The sequence below is a fragment of the Eretmochelys imbricata genome, chromosome 6 (genome assembly GCF_965152235.1).
Source record: "Eretmochelys imbricata isolate rEreImb1 chromosome 6, rEreImb1.hap1, whole genome shotgun sequence".
In the NCBI taxonomy this organism is placed as follows: domain Eukaryota; kingdom Metazoa; phylum Chordata; order Testudines; family Cheloniidae; genus Eretmochelys; species Eretmochelys imbricata.
The window spans coordinates 42,099,181-42,114,444 of record NC_135577.1 but is presented as its reverse complement, the minus strand read 5'-3'; the positions used below and the strand labels follow the sequence as shown (position 1 = coordinate 42,114,444).

The following is a 15,264-nucleotide window of genomic DNA, read 5'->3' as shown; positions in this document are numbered from 1 at the left end:
TCAGACTAGTGTCTCTACTAACTGAGTAAGCTTACTATAACATCTAGCCATTAGTTGGTGGACACCAGAATCCAAGAAAGGGAGGGGGGAAGAGACTAATTTGCTCAATCCTTAGTGTTTCTTGCTTCGCAAGTCACTCAATGTGTCATGACTCCCCCCCACGAACAGGCTTACAAACAGTTTAGCCAAAAAGAAGGTTAAGTGTTGCAATAATAAAAGGAGAAAAAGCCCCATAAAAGGAGAAAAAGCAGTATATTTTAATAAAAATAAAAACACCATCACATTGGACTATGTATTGTGAATTATTAAAATACTGTAAGGTTATATTAAAATTTTCTCGTGAAATGAATTTGGCAGTCTAACAAATACAACATATATTCAACATGATTAATAGTCTTTGCTCATTAAAGAGTTTATGAGTGAATGTACTGATTGTATATTCAATCATAGCCTAATACAATATACATACAATACATACTACATACGCACATAGCCTAATACAACAAACTGAGAGGTACCAAAGTATAGTACACTTACCAGGATAAATTTTAAAAGACCGAATATATTAATGTATAATATGTAACATAAAAAAGTATTAGGTAAACTATTAACTACTTTTGAGATCTATCTTCAGTGGCAGTTGAGTTTCCTAATCACATCACAGGATCAAGTCCTTAGTCTCAGAAAACATTGTTCACTAATAATTTATGGGATAAACGAGAATGGTGTCTTACCTGTGAATTTTCTTTATAAAAACATCAGAGAGACAGTCTTTTCAGTGAGTGTTCCGGTCTCCATAGGAACTGAAGGCAGACCAAATCTTTGCTCTGAGTCCAAGCTTTGGACTGCCCTCCAAGAAGAATATTCCAGAATGATAGTATTTTTCAGCTATGGACACTAGTGAGATAAAAGTTTTAAAGTGCTATTCAACTCAAATTATTTACAGCCGAGCCTTGCAATGAAGTTTAAGGATTTCCTAGGAGAACATGCTAGTCGGGAAATGGTGTAAGCAAGGAGGAACATTTCTTGCCCTTCTGCTTCCTGTTGCTGTCTCAGACAGAGGGTTAAGACAAAGTGCTTCCTCAGAAAACTAAATGGAAAAAAAATTAGTAGTTTTGCAACGAAACTCCTTGAAGCCAATGAGAAACCAGTGTGAAATTTAGTCAAAGTTATTTTCAAATACTGAGAAAAGCTCTGCTATAAAAGAGAGTCCTTGAGTCTGCCATCTGTACATTTGGAGGCAGAAAATTCTGTAAAGTTCTTCCAGAAAGGCAGTTCCAGAAAGACAGTTCCAAGCAAAGAACAGAATAAAGATCTGGTCTCCCTCCAGTTGCTATAGATATGGAGGACCACCACTCAAATTATGCTGGAATGCTCAGGAACAATGTTCCAGCCCTTTTTGGAGGAGCCGGAATAGCATTCCAGTACTTCTGAGCCTGCTCCTCACTCCAGAAGGAGAAAGAAACAGCCACCTCTCCTTCTGAAGTGGGCCTGGAAGTGGAAGAGGTGGATGAGGCAGAAATAACGTCTCTTCATGCTGCCTCTTCCAACTCTTCCACTTCTGGGCCCACTCTGGAAGGAGAGGTGGCAGCTCAGTAACCTGCAGCTGAGACCCAGGTTGAGGGAGTCCCCCTCGGTCCCACCAGGGTTCCACCAAGGTTACCGAGCTGCCATCTCTCCTTTCACAGTGGGGAGCTGGGCCTGGCAGTTCTAGCATTTCATTTTTTAGGACTCAAGAACCATTGTGAAGACTGTCTGACATACAGTGAACAAGAATGCACATTAAGAATCAAATTTCATAAGAAAAGTCAGCTACACATTGTCAAGAATTATCAGTATTTAAATATGAAGTAGCAGCTTCTACTTTAATAATGTTGACTGCATATTAAGTAATCCTGGATATGATTTACAAAATAGGAAGTTATACTTACGTAACTGTGACTCTTACGGAAATCTGAAGGACTGCTTATACAGACTTTGTCTCCTTCCAAGCCAATTACTCTTTTACAGATATTTGATTTTGGGTCATTTGGGCTTTTTGCAATTACAATATCACCTCTGGGGGAACAAATTGTAAAGAAATGTCAATATAGAACACTCTTTGGATGAATATATATACAACTAATAATTAATAGTCATTGAATTGAAAAAAATATGTATTTCTTATTGAGAAGCACTGCCTATAATCTCCATTTTTTTCCCATGACAACTCAGCTAAAAGGACCAATTATTCTATATATGTTTTAAAAAGCACATTTGAAGAAATTCAATGTATACAACTTGAACAACAATAAAAATACAGCTGATCGTCATCTGACGATGCCCTGAACAAGTAAAAGCCATTTACATCAGTGTGTTTGCTGCCTACTATATACAGATCAGCCTCAAGTTTCTTGTATACACCAACCTTCTTCAAATCCTCTGCAAAACCCTCTTCTTTCAGGAAACCTTACAATGTCTATTTCCAAGAGTCTGTTATCCCCTACATTACTTCTGTTTACCCTATTGTCCCTTAGTTGCATGCATTAGATTGTAAACTACAATAGTCAGAGCAAGGGCCTTGTTTTTTATGTGGCTGATGACCACTATGTACATATGCATGCTCCATAAAATAATAAGGTGGCATAGGGACAATATAATAAATGGTACTTTCATCATTTCTGGTGAGAATCTCTCCCCTAACTTCCTGCCTGGAATACTAGCAGCTCACCATATAGGACAAGATAAATGAAAAATAGGAAGTCTTATTCAGTGTGATGTTTGTCTGAGAAACGTGGTTGGAAGGACACAAGGGATTTTCAATCTTTTGGCCAAAATTCCAAAAGTGACATGCACTACGTCCCAGGAGAACTCTGAGTGAAGTAATCTTGTATCGTGTGACTAAAAGCAAAACTTTTAATCTGTCTTCCCTTCTAGAGATAAAGTGAAATGAGACTGGCACTTACAAAAAACTATTAAAAGAAGATGAAAACAGGAAAAAAGACAAGATACAGTGAGTTGCCAGAGGGAATACACTGGAAAGGCAATGGACAGAGCGATAATCATTATCATGACAAACTTTAGAAAACTAAACAAAGCAACATACTTCTGAATGCAATAAAAATGGCGGCTAAGATTCTCCGAAAAGACAATGTCAGAATTTTGAATTGTTGGTTCCATTGAAGGTCCAGAACACTGTAAATTTAAACAAAAATTACTATTTGAAAAATATTTTAACTTGTATAGTACTTAAGAGATTATTTGCAAATAAGTCACCAAAAAGCTATAATTTGGGGGAAAACAATAGACTAGATCCTTAGCTGTAGCCAAGGAGTACAAGACACATTTGAAAAGGGAATGTATAAAGGTTCCCTTTGAGCTCCCACAACTTAAGCGTTATGGAAATATCAACACATTGTGCATCAGTCTACTCTGATCTCCAACAAGATCGCTCTATGCTGCACCAGCTGCCAACAATCCCAAAAGGCCCTTACAGCAGCCAAGGATCATCAGGAAGTTGTGGGGAGGATCTGCAGGGTCCTCTCGCCTGGCTCCTTTCCTCAGCCATTATGAGGGGGAGTGGCAAAGAAGTTGTGACACTAGCTCTACACCATCATCAACTACCACCAATTTCTGGGGTGCCTGGTTTACTAGATTTAGTGCTGGTAGAGCTAAGAACAGGATTGGGAAAAAATGCTTTTTTAAAGAGCTATTTGTGGTCCCAGCTTTCTGCAAGGTGCTCAATGCCTTTAACTGAAGAAATGAAGCATGATGTTAAACTGCTGATAATATTAAAACTTTCCACTATTATAATAAAGTTCTGATTAAATGCATTATCCTTATTAGCATGAAAATGTAAATTACCACAACAATTCCTCCAAGGTACTCAAAGGCACAGTGTGCTATGCAGCCATATTGAATGGTATACCCCAGAAGTCGAAAGGTTTTTCCCATGACATCTCGAAGCATAGCACAGAGTTACTGTTGTGCAGCTGGCCCTAAAGTATATTAATAAAAGATACATAATTAGTCAATACACTTTAAAAAAAAAAAGTCACAGTTGCTCAATGTGTTCGGTTTTTAAAACGGCAGTCATATGTAATATTTCAGATTAATGAGAAGACAAGGAGCAAATTATTAGAAATAATGGAAATATTAACTCACTGAGATGAACAGCACTTGTGGTTTCGAATAGTGTGCTGTTTGAACTATAATCCCAACAGTGTGTGGCTAATACACAGCTCTATGACTATTTCACTGGATGAAGAAAGTACAGTTGACTGACATGCCCAGCATGTAACTGAAATGGTTTGGATGAGAACTAGTGGGCAGCTGAAATAAGGGAAAGTGGTTTAGGCATGGGGAAATAATAGCAGGAAATGGCAGAAAATGTCTTCTCCCTGGGCTGGGGCTTTTGTTACACAAGTTTGCAGCTGGGCTTTCTTGCTGGATGTCCAGATATCACTGGTCAAAAGTATATTTTCTATCTGTACTTAAATGGAAGGTTGTGATCATTCCTTTCAGATGTGGAACTTGGCACAGTTATTTTTTGCCTCTCACCTGGATACTAGACTACAGCAAAGCACTTCATTTGGGGCTACACCTGAAATCCACTTATAAACTTCAGCTGGTGCAGAAGTGGCAGCCCACAGAGAACATAATACCTGACCCAAGAGGCTGCCATGGTGCAATTCAAGGTGTTTGTTCTGATCTAAAAAGCCTGAATGATTTGAGTTCTTCATAAGCTAAAGACCAGCTCTCTCTTCACACACTACCCCAGCTAAAAGATTTGAGAATACAGTATTTCTTGTTTTATGTCTGGGATGGAATGGACTCACTGCCAAAGACTGCAGAGGAGAAGCACATAGAAGGGACATTTTCAGCTATCATTTTTCTGGGAAGGAGTTTGTTTTGTTCTACTCTGGTCCATTTTCTGAAGCTCCACTGAAACCTGGAAGGAAAATGGTGCCTCAGCAGAGATGAACCAGCTTCTTTCAGTGAGAACTGGGGAAGCCTGCAAGTCAGGAGAGGAGGTGGTGGTACTGGTCATAAAAATCTCTGCTTCTGGATTCGCTGTCACTTGGATTACTAGCAGATGAGGACTCACCCAGTCATCCATACAGGTGGCATCCACCACATAGAATGAACTTAGGATATAAGAGAGTACCAATATATCAGAGAGAGGATATATGTATTCACTTTATTAAAATTAGTGGTGTGTTTAAGTGGCATTTTTCACAATCCAGCAAAGCATTTACGCACATGCTTAAATTCTTTGTTGGATCAGGACCTAACAGCTAACTTTTACTATAAAATGCTTATTTCTCAGCTAAAATGATCTTCATGTTGGCTACCATGAAATAGTTTCTACCACCTTACTGAAGGACATCTATGTCTTGTGTAACTTCTTAGGGCTCCATCCTACAAGGTGATGAGTACCTCTTGAGAAGCAATTGGTGCCCTCAGATCTGAAGTCAAAACAAGAGTTCGGAACTTTAGACTGTAAGGTCTTTGAAACAGGGAATGGGTCTGATTTTATGTTTTAAAAGCAGTCTGTAAGTTTATGATAGTATATTTACATAATACTTATGTGATTATTTTAATCAAATAAAGAGATTGTATCTTAACCACAGTTCTTTTTCAAGTGCTAGCATTACATTTTAGTTTTAATAAGAAACACTTCACAATCAAAGAGAATTGTTTTTGTTAGCAATGACAAACATTTATGGCCTAATTCACCACAGGAAACTGCAGTAATCAATCTGTCCTTTAAAGGTGACTTCAGTGGGTACACTGCACTGCAAAAAACCACCTGTGGCAGCAGGTCTCAGAGCCTGGGTCTATAGACTTGCACTAGAGCTTGGGCTCTGAAACCTGGCAAGGGGGACAGATCTCAGATCCTGAGCTCCAGTCCAAGTGGGAATGCCTACGCTGTTACTTTCAGTATTGCAGTGCAAGCCCAAGTCTGTATTCAGGCTCTAAGACTCACTGCCACAGTTTTGTTTTTGTTTTTTGCTGTGTACACACACCCAGAGGGACCATTCACATGAGTAAGGGTTTTCATGACTAGACCTAATATGAGGGAGAATGCATCAATCTGACTGGAAAAAAGCACCCCGCACTTGTTAACAAGGCTTTATTTAGACACCAGGAAAAATAAGAAAATTGTGGATATGAAAAAAAATTGAGAATCCTGAAGTTTTTGGGTGTGTCCTTATTTTTTGGTGCATTGTTCAATACAGTAATATCTAAATTCTCAGTTTTCCACAGAGCTCCTATTTAAGTAAATAAGAAAGCCTATACTGATCAACACCTTAAATTTCTATAATTCTAGTTTACCAAAATATAGACAACACTATATAAACAGACATTCTGCTGCTCTGTTGACCCAGCCTTGCAAGAAAATTCTAGTCAAACCAGGAGAGAAAGTGCCAACTTTTAAGCCTAATTAAAACTATTGAAATGTAATTATGGTAACATGTACATTTCTTTCCCACCCCCCTCTTTCCCACTCCCAAAATTATCAAGGAAACAGACTTTAAAATATTAAGATAATGCAGTGTGACGGTTCCACAGATAAATTTATTTTAAAAACCAAGAAATAGAGGCTTCTATAGGAACGTTAACTCAACGAACCTCCACATTTTGGATGAAATCCTGGCCCTTTAAAGACAGTGGGAGTTTTACCATTGACTTCAGTCGGGCCAGGATTTCTCCCCCTCTGTTATACTGCATTAATGTAAAAAAAAAAATCAAACCAAAATATTATGCTACATGTTTGATAAAATAAAGAAATAAAAAATATTATCTATCTGCATTTGGGCTTTGTTAACACTGATGTATAAATCTTCACTTCTGTATTTTATGACACAATTTTAAATGGGGAAACATAGGATTACATTAACATAGGGTTAAACACGGTGTATTTTATTTGAGCAAAACTCCCATCGAAATCAATGGGGTTTTTTTACTTGAATAAAGATAGAACTAAAATCTAGATTTGCTTTGTATTTAGTATTTACTTGTAAAGATAAATAAAAAGCAGAATAATGTCTACAAAAATATTTTGAATTTTTTTTCTTGTAGTTTCTTATTCCAAAAGCATTTGCTTAACACCTTTCATATCAAAGATCACCATCATGGTAAACTTAAATGAGCAATGATTTAGTATACTTAATATAGCCAGGTAACAAATTTCACAACAGTGAAACAGAATGTAACCAAAAAGATTTCAGTCATATGGTGAAATTACCAACAAAAACTTTGTCACAACTAGTGGCCAAGATAGTGTATAAAAGGGTAGAAATTCACTAATGTATAAAGGAATCAAATCATGAAAAACCTTGTCGATCATCTAGCAAAATCTTAACATAAATTATTTGCCCAATTTGGTGCATGCAATGTCTAGAACACAGTATTTACAGAAGACCTTCTGTAAACTGATACTTGAACCACTCCATTTTGAACTAATTGCAATTTCATTAAGAGTTATTCTGGAGACCCAGAAAAGTGACTCGGCCTTAATCAACCTAGAATATTTAAAAGTATGTACTAAAGCCTTGATTCCACAGAGAGAAAGGCTGTTAGCCTAGAAATGTTTTTAAGGTGATAAAAGGAAGACTGAGTGGTGGCAGATCGATTACAGTCATATGACAAGTGTGAATTAATGGCCTCAACATTTCTAGCAAAAGTTGCAATAGCAATATTTATCTCCTTCAGTAATTGCTAGAGAGGCTGCCTCAGCCAGAAGTCAACATAAAAGCCTAACAAAAATACCCTAGTGTTATTAGACTTCACACTGATCTAATTCTGAAACATCATGTTAATATTTGATTATATTAATACAGCAGAAAGACTTCAGCTACTTGTGGATGGTCCACAAGAAAAAGGTTTCAGAGTAACAGCCGTGTTAGTCTGTATTCGCAAAAAGAAAAGGAGTCCAAAGGTAAATCCTAATTTTATAAATTAAAGAATTTTTGGTTGCACTACATTAAATACAAAAATATTTAACTTTAACACTGTGGGAAACAGAAGCACATAATAGTGATAAGAGCAAAAGCAAGAGAGTAAAAAAAGAGCCACTGTGTTGTACCCCCTTCCTGACTGATAAATGGTGTAGAATTTATTTTCAAACGGAACTGGTAGAGAAAGACTTCTCATTAAGAAAACATGGGTCTCTTGGAGAGAAACACAAAGTTCTACTGTGGGGCTACTGGCTGGGCCAGCAACTTCCAATAATTAAAAATCACAAGTGTCACTTCCCTGATCTGAGAAGAAACTTGTTTTTATTTCACCAAGCTATTACATACTTGATAGTGTACCATACCAAACACATGCAGTAAATTTATTCTCAAAGCTTGTAAAGAACATACCTACTAAACTCCATCATCCCCTGGATACCTCAATTGACCAGCAACATTCTGAAGTTTTCAAGGAAATAAAGAATCTGGTAAAATGGTGATTGCTCTACCCACTGCGGCAACAGCCATTATAAAATTGCCCCCTAACCAAGGGAAATGTACAGCAAGCCAAGAGGTCTCAAGTCCTGTTCCCAATTGTTTTACTGACTGGCCTTAATAATTCTCTGCACTTCACAAGATTTAAGTGAAGTCTCACTCCACTACCCCAGGAAGTAGAGAGAGATTATTACTCCTATTTCACATACAGTATAAGAGAGGAACAGTAAATTATAGTGAAATATTCAGGACATCGGATATTCGTTATAAAGACGCGGAAATCACTTGACTGCTATAAGTATTTAAGATAATTAATGTCACAACAGTGGTAACATAGTTCAGACATAGTTATATATAGTTGTTTTTTTTTACAATTAATGGGATAATTTCATACAGTTCCCTTCACTATTTTATTGAGTAATATATTAAAGAATAACAAAATAATTAAAATCCCAAAACAAAGTTTTCAGTTTAAACAGTAAGCCTTCAATGAAATCTTATTTCGATGGTATTTGACACATTTACGGCATAATCCAATCAACTACAAAAACTCATGGTTCATTAACTTCTTTAAAATAAACCTGGCACTAATACTACTATTGTTGTGCTCTTGCACATTAGTAAGATCATGTAATGTACATTTCCCTGGAAAAAATGATTCATCAGCACACTTAAATAGCATTTTATTAATTATAAAAAGATTAATATCTTAGCATCTTCAGGTGCCATATTAGTCAATACATTGTCTTGACAGCAGGCAACTACAGCAGATGTAAACATAAAAGCAATATTCATGATTAAAACCAAAATTTATACATTCAAGAAGAGACCCATTGACAGCTTAATGCATTTGCCGTATAAACATTCTGATCACACAAATATTAGCATACAATACTGTTAATATTTTATGACTAATTCCAGATATTGCTATGTACTTATTGCAGAACTCTGACTCTTAGTTTTTAAGCTGAAAAAAGGAGGTTGATGGAAAAAGTTACACATCCACATTAAATTGTATTCTACACGATAAATATTTTATAAGAACAGCATAGTTTATATTCTGCAACAAAGAAAACAAAATGCAATTACTAATATCGTCTGCTCATTTTTCTTACATATTCTATGTCTTTGTCACCTGACTTTTTTGTTTATAAAATGAATCACAGCTAGCAGGACAGAAATCACTTTGAGCTTCATGAATGACATCCAAGAGATGGGAAAGGATTAGTTCTCAGTTGCTGCCAGTTATAGCACCAGGTGGCTTTTTCTGCAGTGAAGGTGTTACCGATAATCCCATTACATTGGTACTAAATCTTGCAGACATCAAAATTATCACCAAGGTTCCTTTTCATCCCATCCTTTCCAAATGACTGGAAGTCGCTTCACCTGAAAGAAGTCAAATCCACATGCAGCTGCTGTTTTAGCAGCCAGCGGACTCCCTGAGAATGCCAATTGTGATCCAATTTCGCTGTGCTGGTGGCCCCCTATTCCCTGTCCAATAATACATCTGTTAAAAAATCCTACAGCTACAAATCAAGTTTAATCCTACCAGGACCTCATGTTGGTCTTGTCTTCCAAAAAGGCAGCAGGTTCTGCTGTCTATCTCTGCTAGTGTCTGGGGAATACCCTTTAAATCCCAACCCTACTTAGAAGAATAAGCTAAGGATCACAAAACATGACCTCAAAAACCCTGATATGACTATATTCTGACCCAGAGGCATTCATTCTAGGTGAAGATTAGAACTTTGCATAATAAGATTACACAGCAAGTGAATGATATCAAGGGACTATCCATATGCAGCCGCCTGGTTTTCTATAGACAGCCTGTGCTCTGCAATATGCAGTACAGACGAAACAGAGCTTGGTCTTTCTAGCTGAAATAAAATAGATTCACATAAATTAGCTGGCCATTTCCAGATTCCTAAATCCCCTATTACATCTTTTATTGACAGCTCCTGTGAGGATAGCACAAATGATATTCCCTTTTTATTCTTTGCTTCTGTAACAGTCACATTCTAAGTGAAAAGTATATAGATTATGTCTAGAAATTAACATCTTGTTTGCTGTAATCTTGGATTACAATTGCCTATGTACATAATAAAATTAGGAAATCAATAGACATATTTATCATCTCCCTATAACCAATGGCATTATGTAAAACGAATGTTTAACATTTTGTGCCAATACTTTAAAGGCAGAAAGCACATAAAGAAGCAGCCAATAAAATACAGTTAATTTAAATATAATTTCCCTAAAACAGGCTTTATGGATTACAGTAAAAATGTTTGATCATATTTTTATGATTAAAAAAATCTATATATCTCCTTCTATTGTAAATGAATCATATACTACCTATAGACTGAGATAAATTATCAATTTTTCCTGACTACAGAGAATACTACCCACCTTTCTTCTCAGGGTTTGTCTACACTACAGTGGCACAACTGCAACACTGCAGCTATGCTGCTGTAGCTCTTGTAGTGTAGATACTTACTCCAGCAATGAGTGTTTTTCTGTTGCTGTAGTAAATCCACTCCCTAGAGCTAGGTCAACAGTATCTACAACAGGGCTTAGGTCAGCTTAACTACATCTCTTAAGGGTGTGAATTATTCACAGAGGGATGCAGCTAGGTTGACTTTAGGTATGTAGGCCAGGTATCATAGTGTAACATCACCACTCACATCAGTGATTTGTCACAAAAATTACGCTAGACTTTTTTTTAAATCAAGGTACATTAATGAAAACAGAAGGAAAATTGAACTGTCTATTAATTACATTCAGGTCAAGTGTTTATCCACATTCTGGCTATCATTTTAATTTGTGTAAAAACTTTTTTTCATACTCTGGCTCCTTTAGGAGATCCTAATGTTACATGATCTAGAAGAGCTGGGAAAACTGAAAAGTAGTGCATCATATTTAATGGGAAAATATGTCCTATATAAAATATGGATACTTTTTAAAAAAAACTTATCACTCATCAAATTAAAGAGAATACCTAGAATACCTTGTTACATAGAAGAGCTGTACTGTTTAGTCACTCCTTCCAAGAATAAAAGAGATAAATAGATTTTTCTCCTGATCCACTGATTTCTTTAGTAAGCAAGATTACGAAATAATGAGCAGGCAGTCCTCTCTCACAGAAGAGCCCACTAGAGGAAACGAAGGGAAGGAAAACTGATATTCTCTTCATTAAGTTTTCAACAGGTCTTTCCACTGAGATAGGGGACAGGGTTTGACTCTACTGTATTCAAATCCAGACTCATACAGGTTTCAGCCCCCAAAACTTGCAGATCTTGGAGGATTTGCTGTCTGTTCCTCTTTGTCAACTCTTTCACCCTTCCTTGCAGCACAACTCCATCTTCAGGTGACTTCAAGAAGTCTAATACTGCAAGCCCTTACTCATTTAAAGCAATCCTTTGGAGTAGATGGAACTACTCATATGAGTAAGGACTACTGGCTCACATGAGAATGGATCTGATCTTACAAACTTGCATCATCATATTAAGATTTCAGTATTTGGAACAATTCTCATTGGCTGCCTTCTAGGGGTAAAATAGGATCCCCAAACAACCCTACTCCACCACATACAGCACTGCACTAATGACTATGTATATTCCGGAGATTGTGTCTTCCTCCATAACACTATATATTGGACTTTGTTGAAGATAAGGTATTCACTTGATTGACCAGAGGTCTGATCATTCATGGCAAGTTCTAGGGATCTCAGTGCTACTGAACTATTTGCTTAGAAGTGAACTGCAAAATGTCAGGCTAGAGACCCTAAAGATGCTGGGAAACAAACAATGTGGCCCATTCCCCAATGACTTTGCTGATGGCCTCCATTTGTATAAAGACTAAGATAGCATATTATGGTCACACAGCAAGTTTCAACTACCTACCCTACTAATTACAGTATCTCTAGTCCAGCTTTCAGTAAGTGCACTTTCTAGAGGTGAGAGAGAGTATTTAGGGTAAAAATTTTAAAAAGCACCTAAGTGACGTAGGCCCTACAGCCCCATTTTTCAAAAGTGACTTAGGCCCTAGAATGTCTATGGGACTATGGAACCTAAATCACATTGTCTTAGGCCCTTTGAAGTCTCTTAGCATTAAGCACTTTTGAAAATTTCACCCTGGATTTATCTCCCCACTGGACTAAAACACAACACTTCATATTCACCATCGCCAAAACCAACTGTATAGAACAAAGTTTGAGTGTTTTAGTTTTAGCTCAAACACTGGCCTGACTAAAGTCATCAGTGGAGTGAGGTGGTTCAGAATTTTAATGTACTCTACATTTTTTAAAAAAATCACTTCAAAAATACAAAATATTAAGATGAGCAGTATATGAGTGCTAAGTTGGGAGTGGCTACGAAAAACAGTTTTAAAATCAAATCAAAGATAGACAAGACTGACCTCAGCATTTCCTGAAAATACAGGAATCTCAAAATGAAATATTGGGGTATAGCAACAGGGACTTAATGAATGACTCTTTAATGTTCTTTACCTGTGTTTTTCTCAGTTAACAACAGTTTCATTTAATAAAGCAAAAATGTATATTCTTGTTATAAAAAGCAAAATGCTAAAACAGGTAAAAATGAAGGGTGAAATTCTAGCCCCACTGTGATCAAAATATTTACATTTTGCACTTTATCCTCAAAAAGTAACCTAAATAACAAGATGGATGCAAATAAAGCATGTAATGCTGCTACTTTCCTACATATACTTTAACAGCTTTCCCAAAGCTTGCTATTAAGCTTTCAATACATAAAACCAGACATATTTGTTCATGGATTCTGATTATACAATGAATTCTTTATAATGCAACTTTTACAATAATTGCTCAAACCATGCCACACTTAACTGCTCTGTGTTTATATAATAAGAGAGAATTAAAAACAATATTTTATCACATGGCTGCAAAATTTCATAATAGTGTTATTTCTGGGTTTTTTTTAGATCAACACAAATTCTGTAAGTTCTTCTCTACTTATGGATACAAGTATTAAAAAAAAAAGTACTTTCCAAACATCAATAGATGAGTGCAATGATATTCAGTCTAAGTTAATCCCCAGACATCCAAATCTATGAATAAAAATTCATCAGTTTTAAATACACTGAGCCTATTAAGCAAGAACAAAAGCATATGCACAAAAGAGCTTTTAATATATTTCAAAGCCCACAAGAGCCATGGTCTCATTAAAATTATAAATTACACAAACATGGAATGAAGATTCAAACTGCAGTGCGGCTAAGCAGATTACAGAAAACCCCGCGTTCCATATGATGATAACACACCATGGCCCTCCCAGATGGGGACTTGGAACAAAAAGGCCATCACTGTAGCTAGGGAAAACCTCCTTGTGATCTCTGGTTTCTGTTCAGCAGATGACAGCCAAATAATATGTTGATTATTCTGTTTGTGCTGCTAAGCTTGTAAGATGGAATAAAAGCGATATGATCTATTGTGAACTCAATGCTAATGTGTTGCTCCACTCATAAATAATATACTGAATTTATTTTGAAACTCTCTTTTTATCTGAGTTTCAGTTTTTAAATGCATGAACTAAAATAAAAGCCAGCATAAACTATTATTTAATTTGATGTTTTTCAAGTAAAAAATGCAGCTGACACAATAATAGTGACTACTTAGTGAATCAAATGAAGTACAGGCATCTTTCTCAAATTTAGCAAATGATTAGAAGGGTCCTGCTCTGCAAGATGTTGAGCGCCTGCAACTCTTATACATTTCAATGGAAAAGGAGAGCCCTTAGCAGCTTGCAAGATATGTGCTTGTATTTTAGTGTAGGAAATTACTCGAATTCCAAAATTCAAGTTATGTCAAATAGTTGTTAATACATGCAATATTAGACATCCTATTACTGCAAAACATTTATGCCTTTAATCTTATATTCATCCTTGGCTGCAATTTTTGTAAATAAATTATTTTATGTACAGAATAGTACTAACACTATTCAGTGCCATATTCACAGTAGGATACAACCAGCCTTGTACCAAGTACAGAAATGTGTCAGTGATTATCTTGTCTTTCTGAGTTTACATACATGGATTGCTCCAAAGTGGACTATTTAGCTTGCTATATTTTATGTTCACAATAAATTATACTTTTAAAATCTTTTTTAGGGAGGAGGAAGAGCAGTGGTTGGCTGCATAAGATTTCTGCCCATCCAAGGATCCCATATGCACATTCCCAGTTCACCAGCCACCACGCCACTGACCTAATTACAAATTGAGAGGTACTGTACATCGATAGGGCTCTGCACGTTGTATTTAACATGGAGACTTCACAAAAATCTAGGATGGGACCATAAAGGAAAAGCTGAAATACTACAGGAGAATTTTTTTTAACATACCAAACTATCAAGTATATATTATACAGCTAAACAGAGGTTGTCTAGTAGAAATTGAGTAGGCATTCGCTCCCTCAGGCCTCTTGAACTTAGGATATTCTGAACTTTATTTTAAACCTATTTACCCCTTGAATTTGTAAAAACCAAATGAAAACATATCATGTGTATGGCTGTTGGAGCTTGAAAAAAGGTTAATTCATTTAATTTAGTAACTTTGCCTGGAAAAAAAAAAGGCCATTTAGAAAAAAACAACTCTAAAAAACAAACTCTGTACATGCCAGAGGGTCTACAATCCCCTTATAAGGATTTATTGTTTCTGAATGTAATGTCTTTTATGCCCAAAATGTTAAAAATCTAGTTTGTAGAACAGGCCTAGTGGTCTGGTAACAGCATAAAAATGTCAAGTCCAGAAGCTGCCTCTCACTTCCAAGTCTGCTGGAGTCTCAGTTCGTCAAGGAGGG

At 36.4% G+C, this 15,264-nt stretch overlaps 1 protein-coding gene across 9 annotated transcripts in view; it reads right to left on the bottom strand.

Moving 5' to 3' along the window:
• Window positions 1-15,264, bottom strand: part of IMMP1L (inner mitochondrial membrane peptidase subunit 1) — a 71,511-nt gene that overhangs the window by 28,230 nt on the left and 28,017 nt on the right. For all 9 annotated transcript variants that reach the window (XM_077818475.1, XM_077818473.1, XM_077818476.1 and 6 more), the window contains 3 exons: window positions 3,844-3,977; window positions 3,086-3,174; window positions 1,932-2,058 (listed from right to left, as the gene is read on the bottom strand). In XM_077818475.1, coding sequence (XP_077674601.1) covers window positions 1,932-2,058; window positions 3,086-3,174; window positions 3,844-3,948 — 321 coding nt within the window. In that variant the 5' untranslated portion in view covers window positions 3,949-3,977. The remainder of the gene's footprint in view (window positions 1-1,931; window positions 2,059-3,085; window positions 3,175-3,843; window positions 3,978-15,264) is intronic.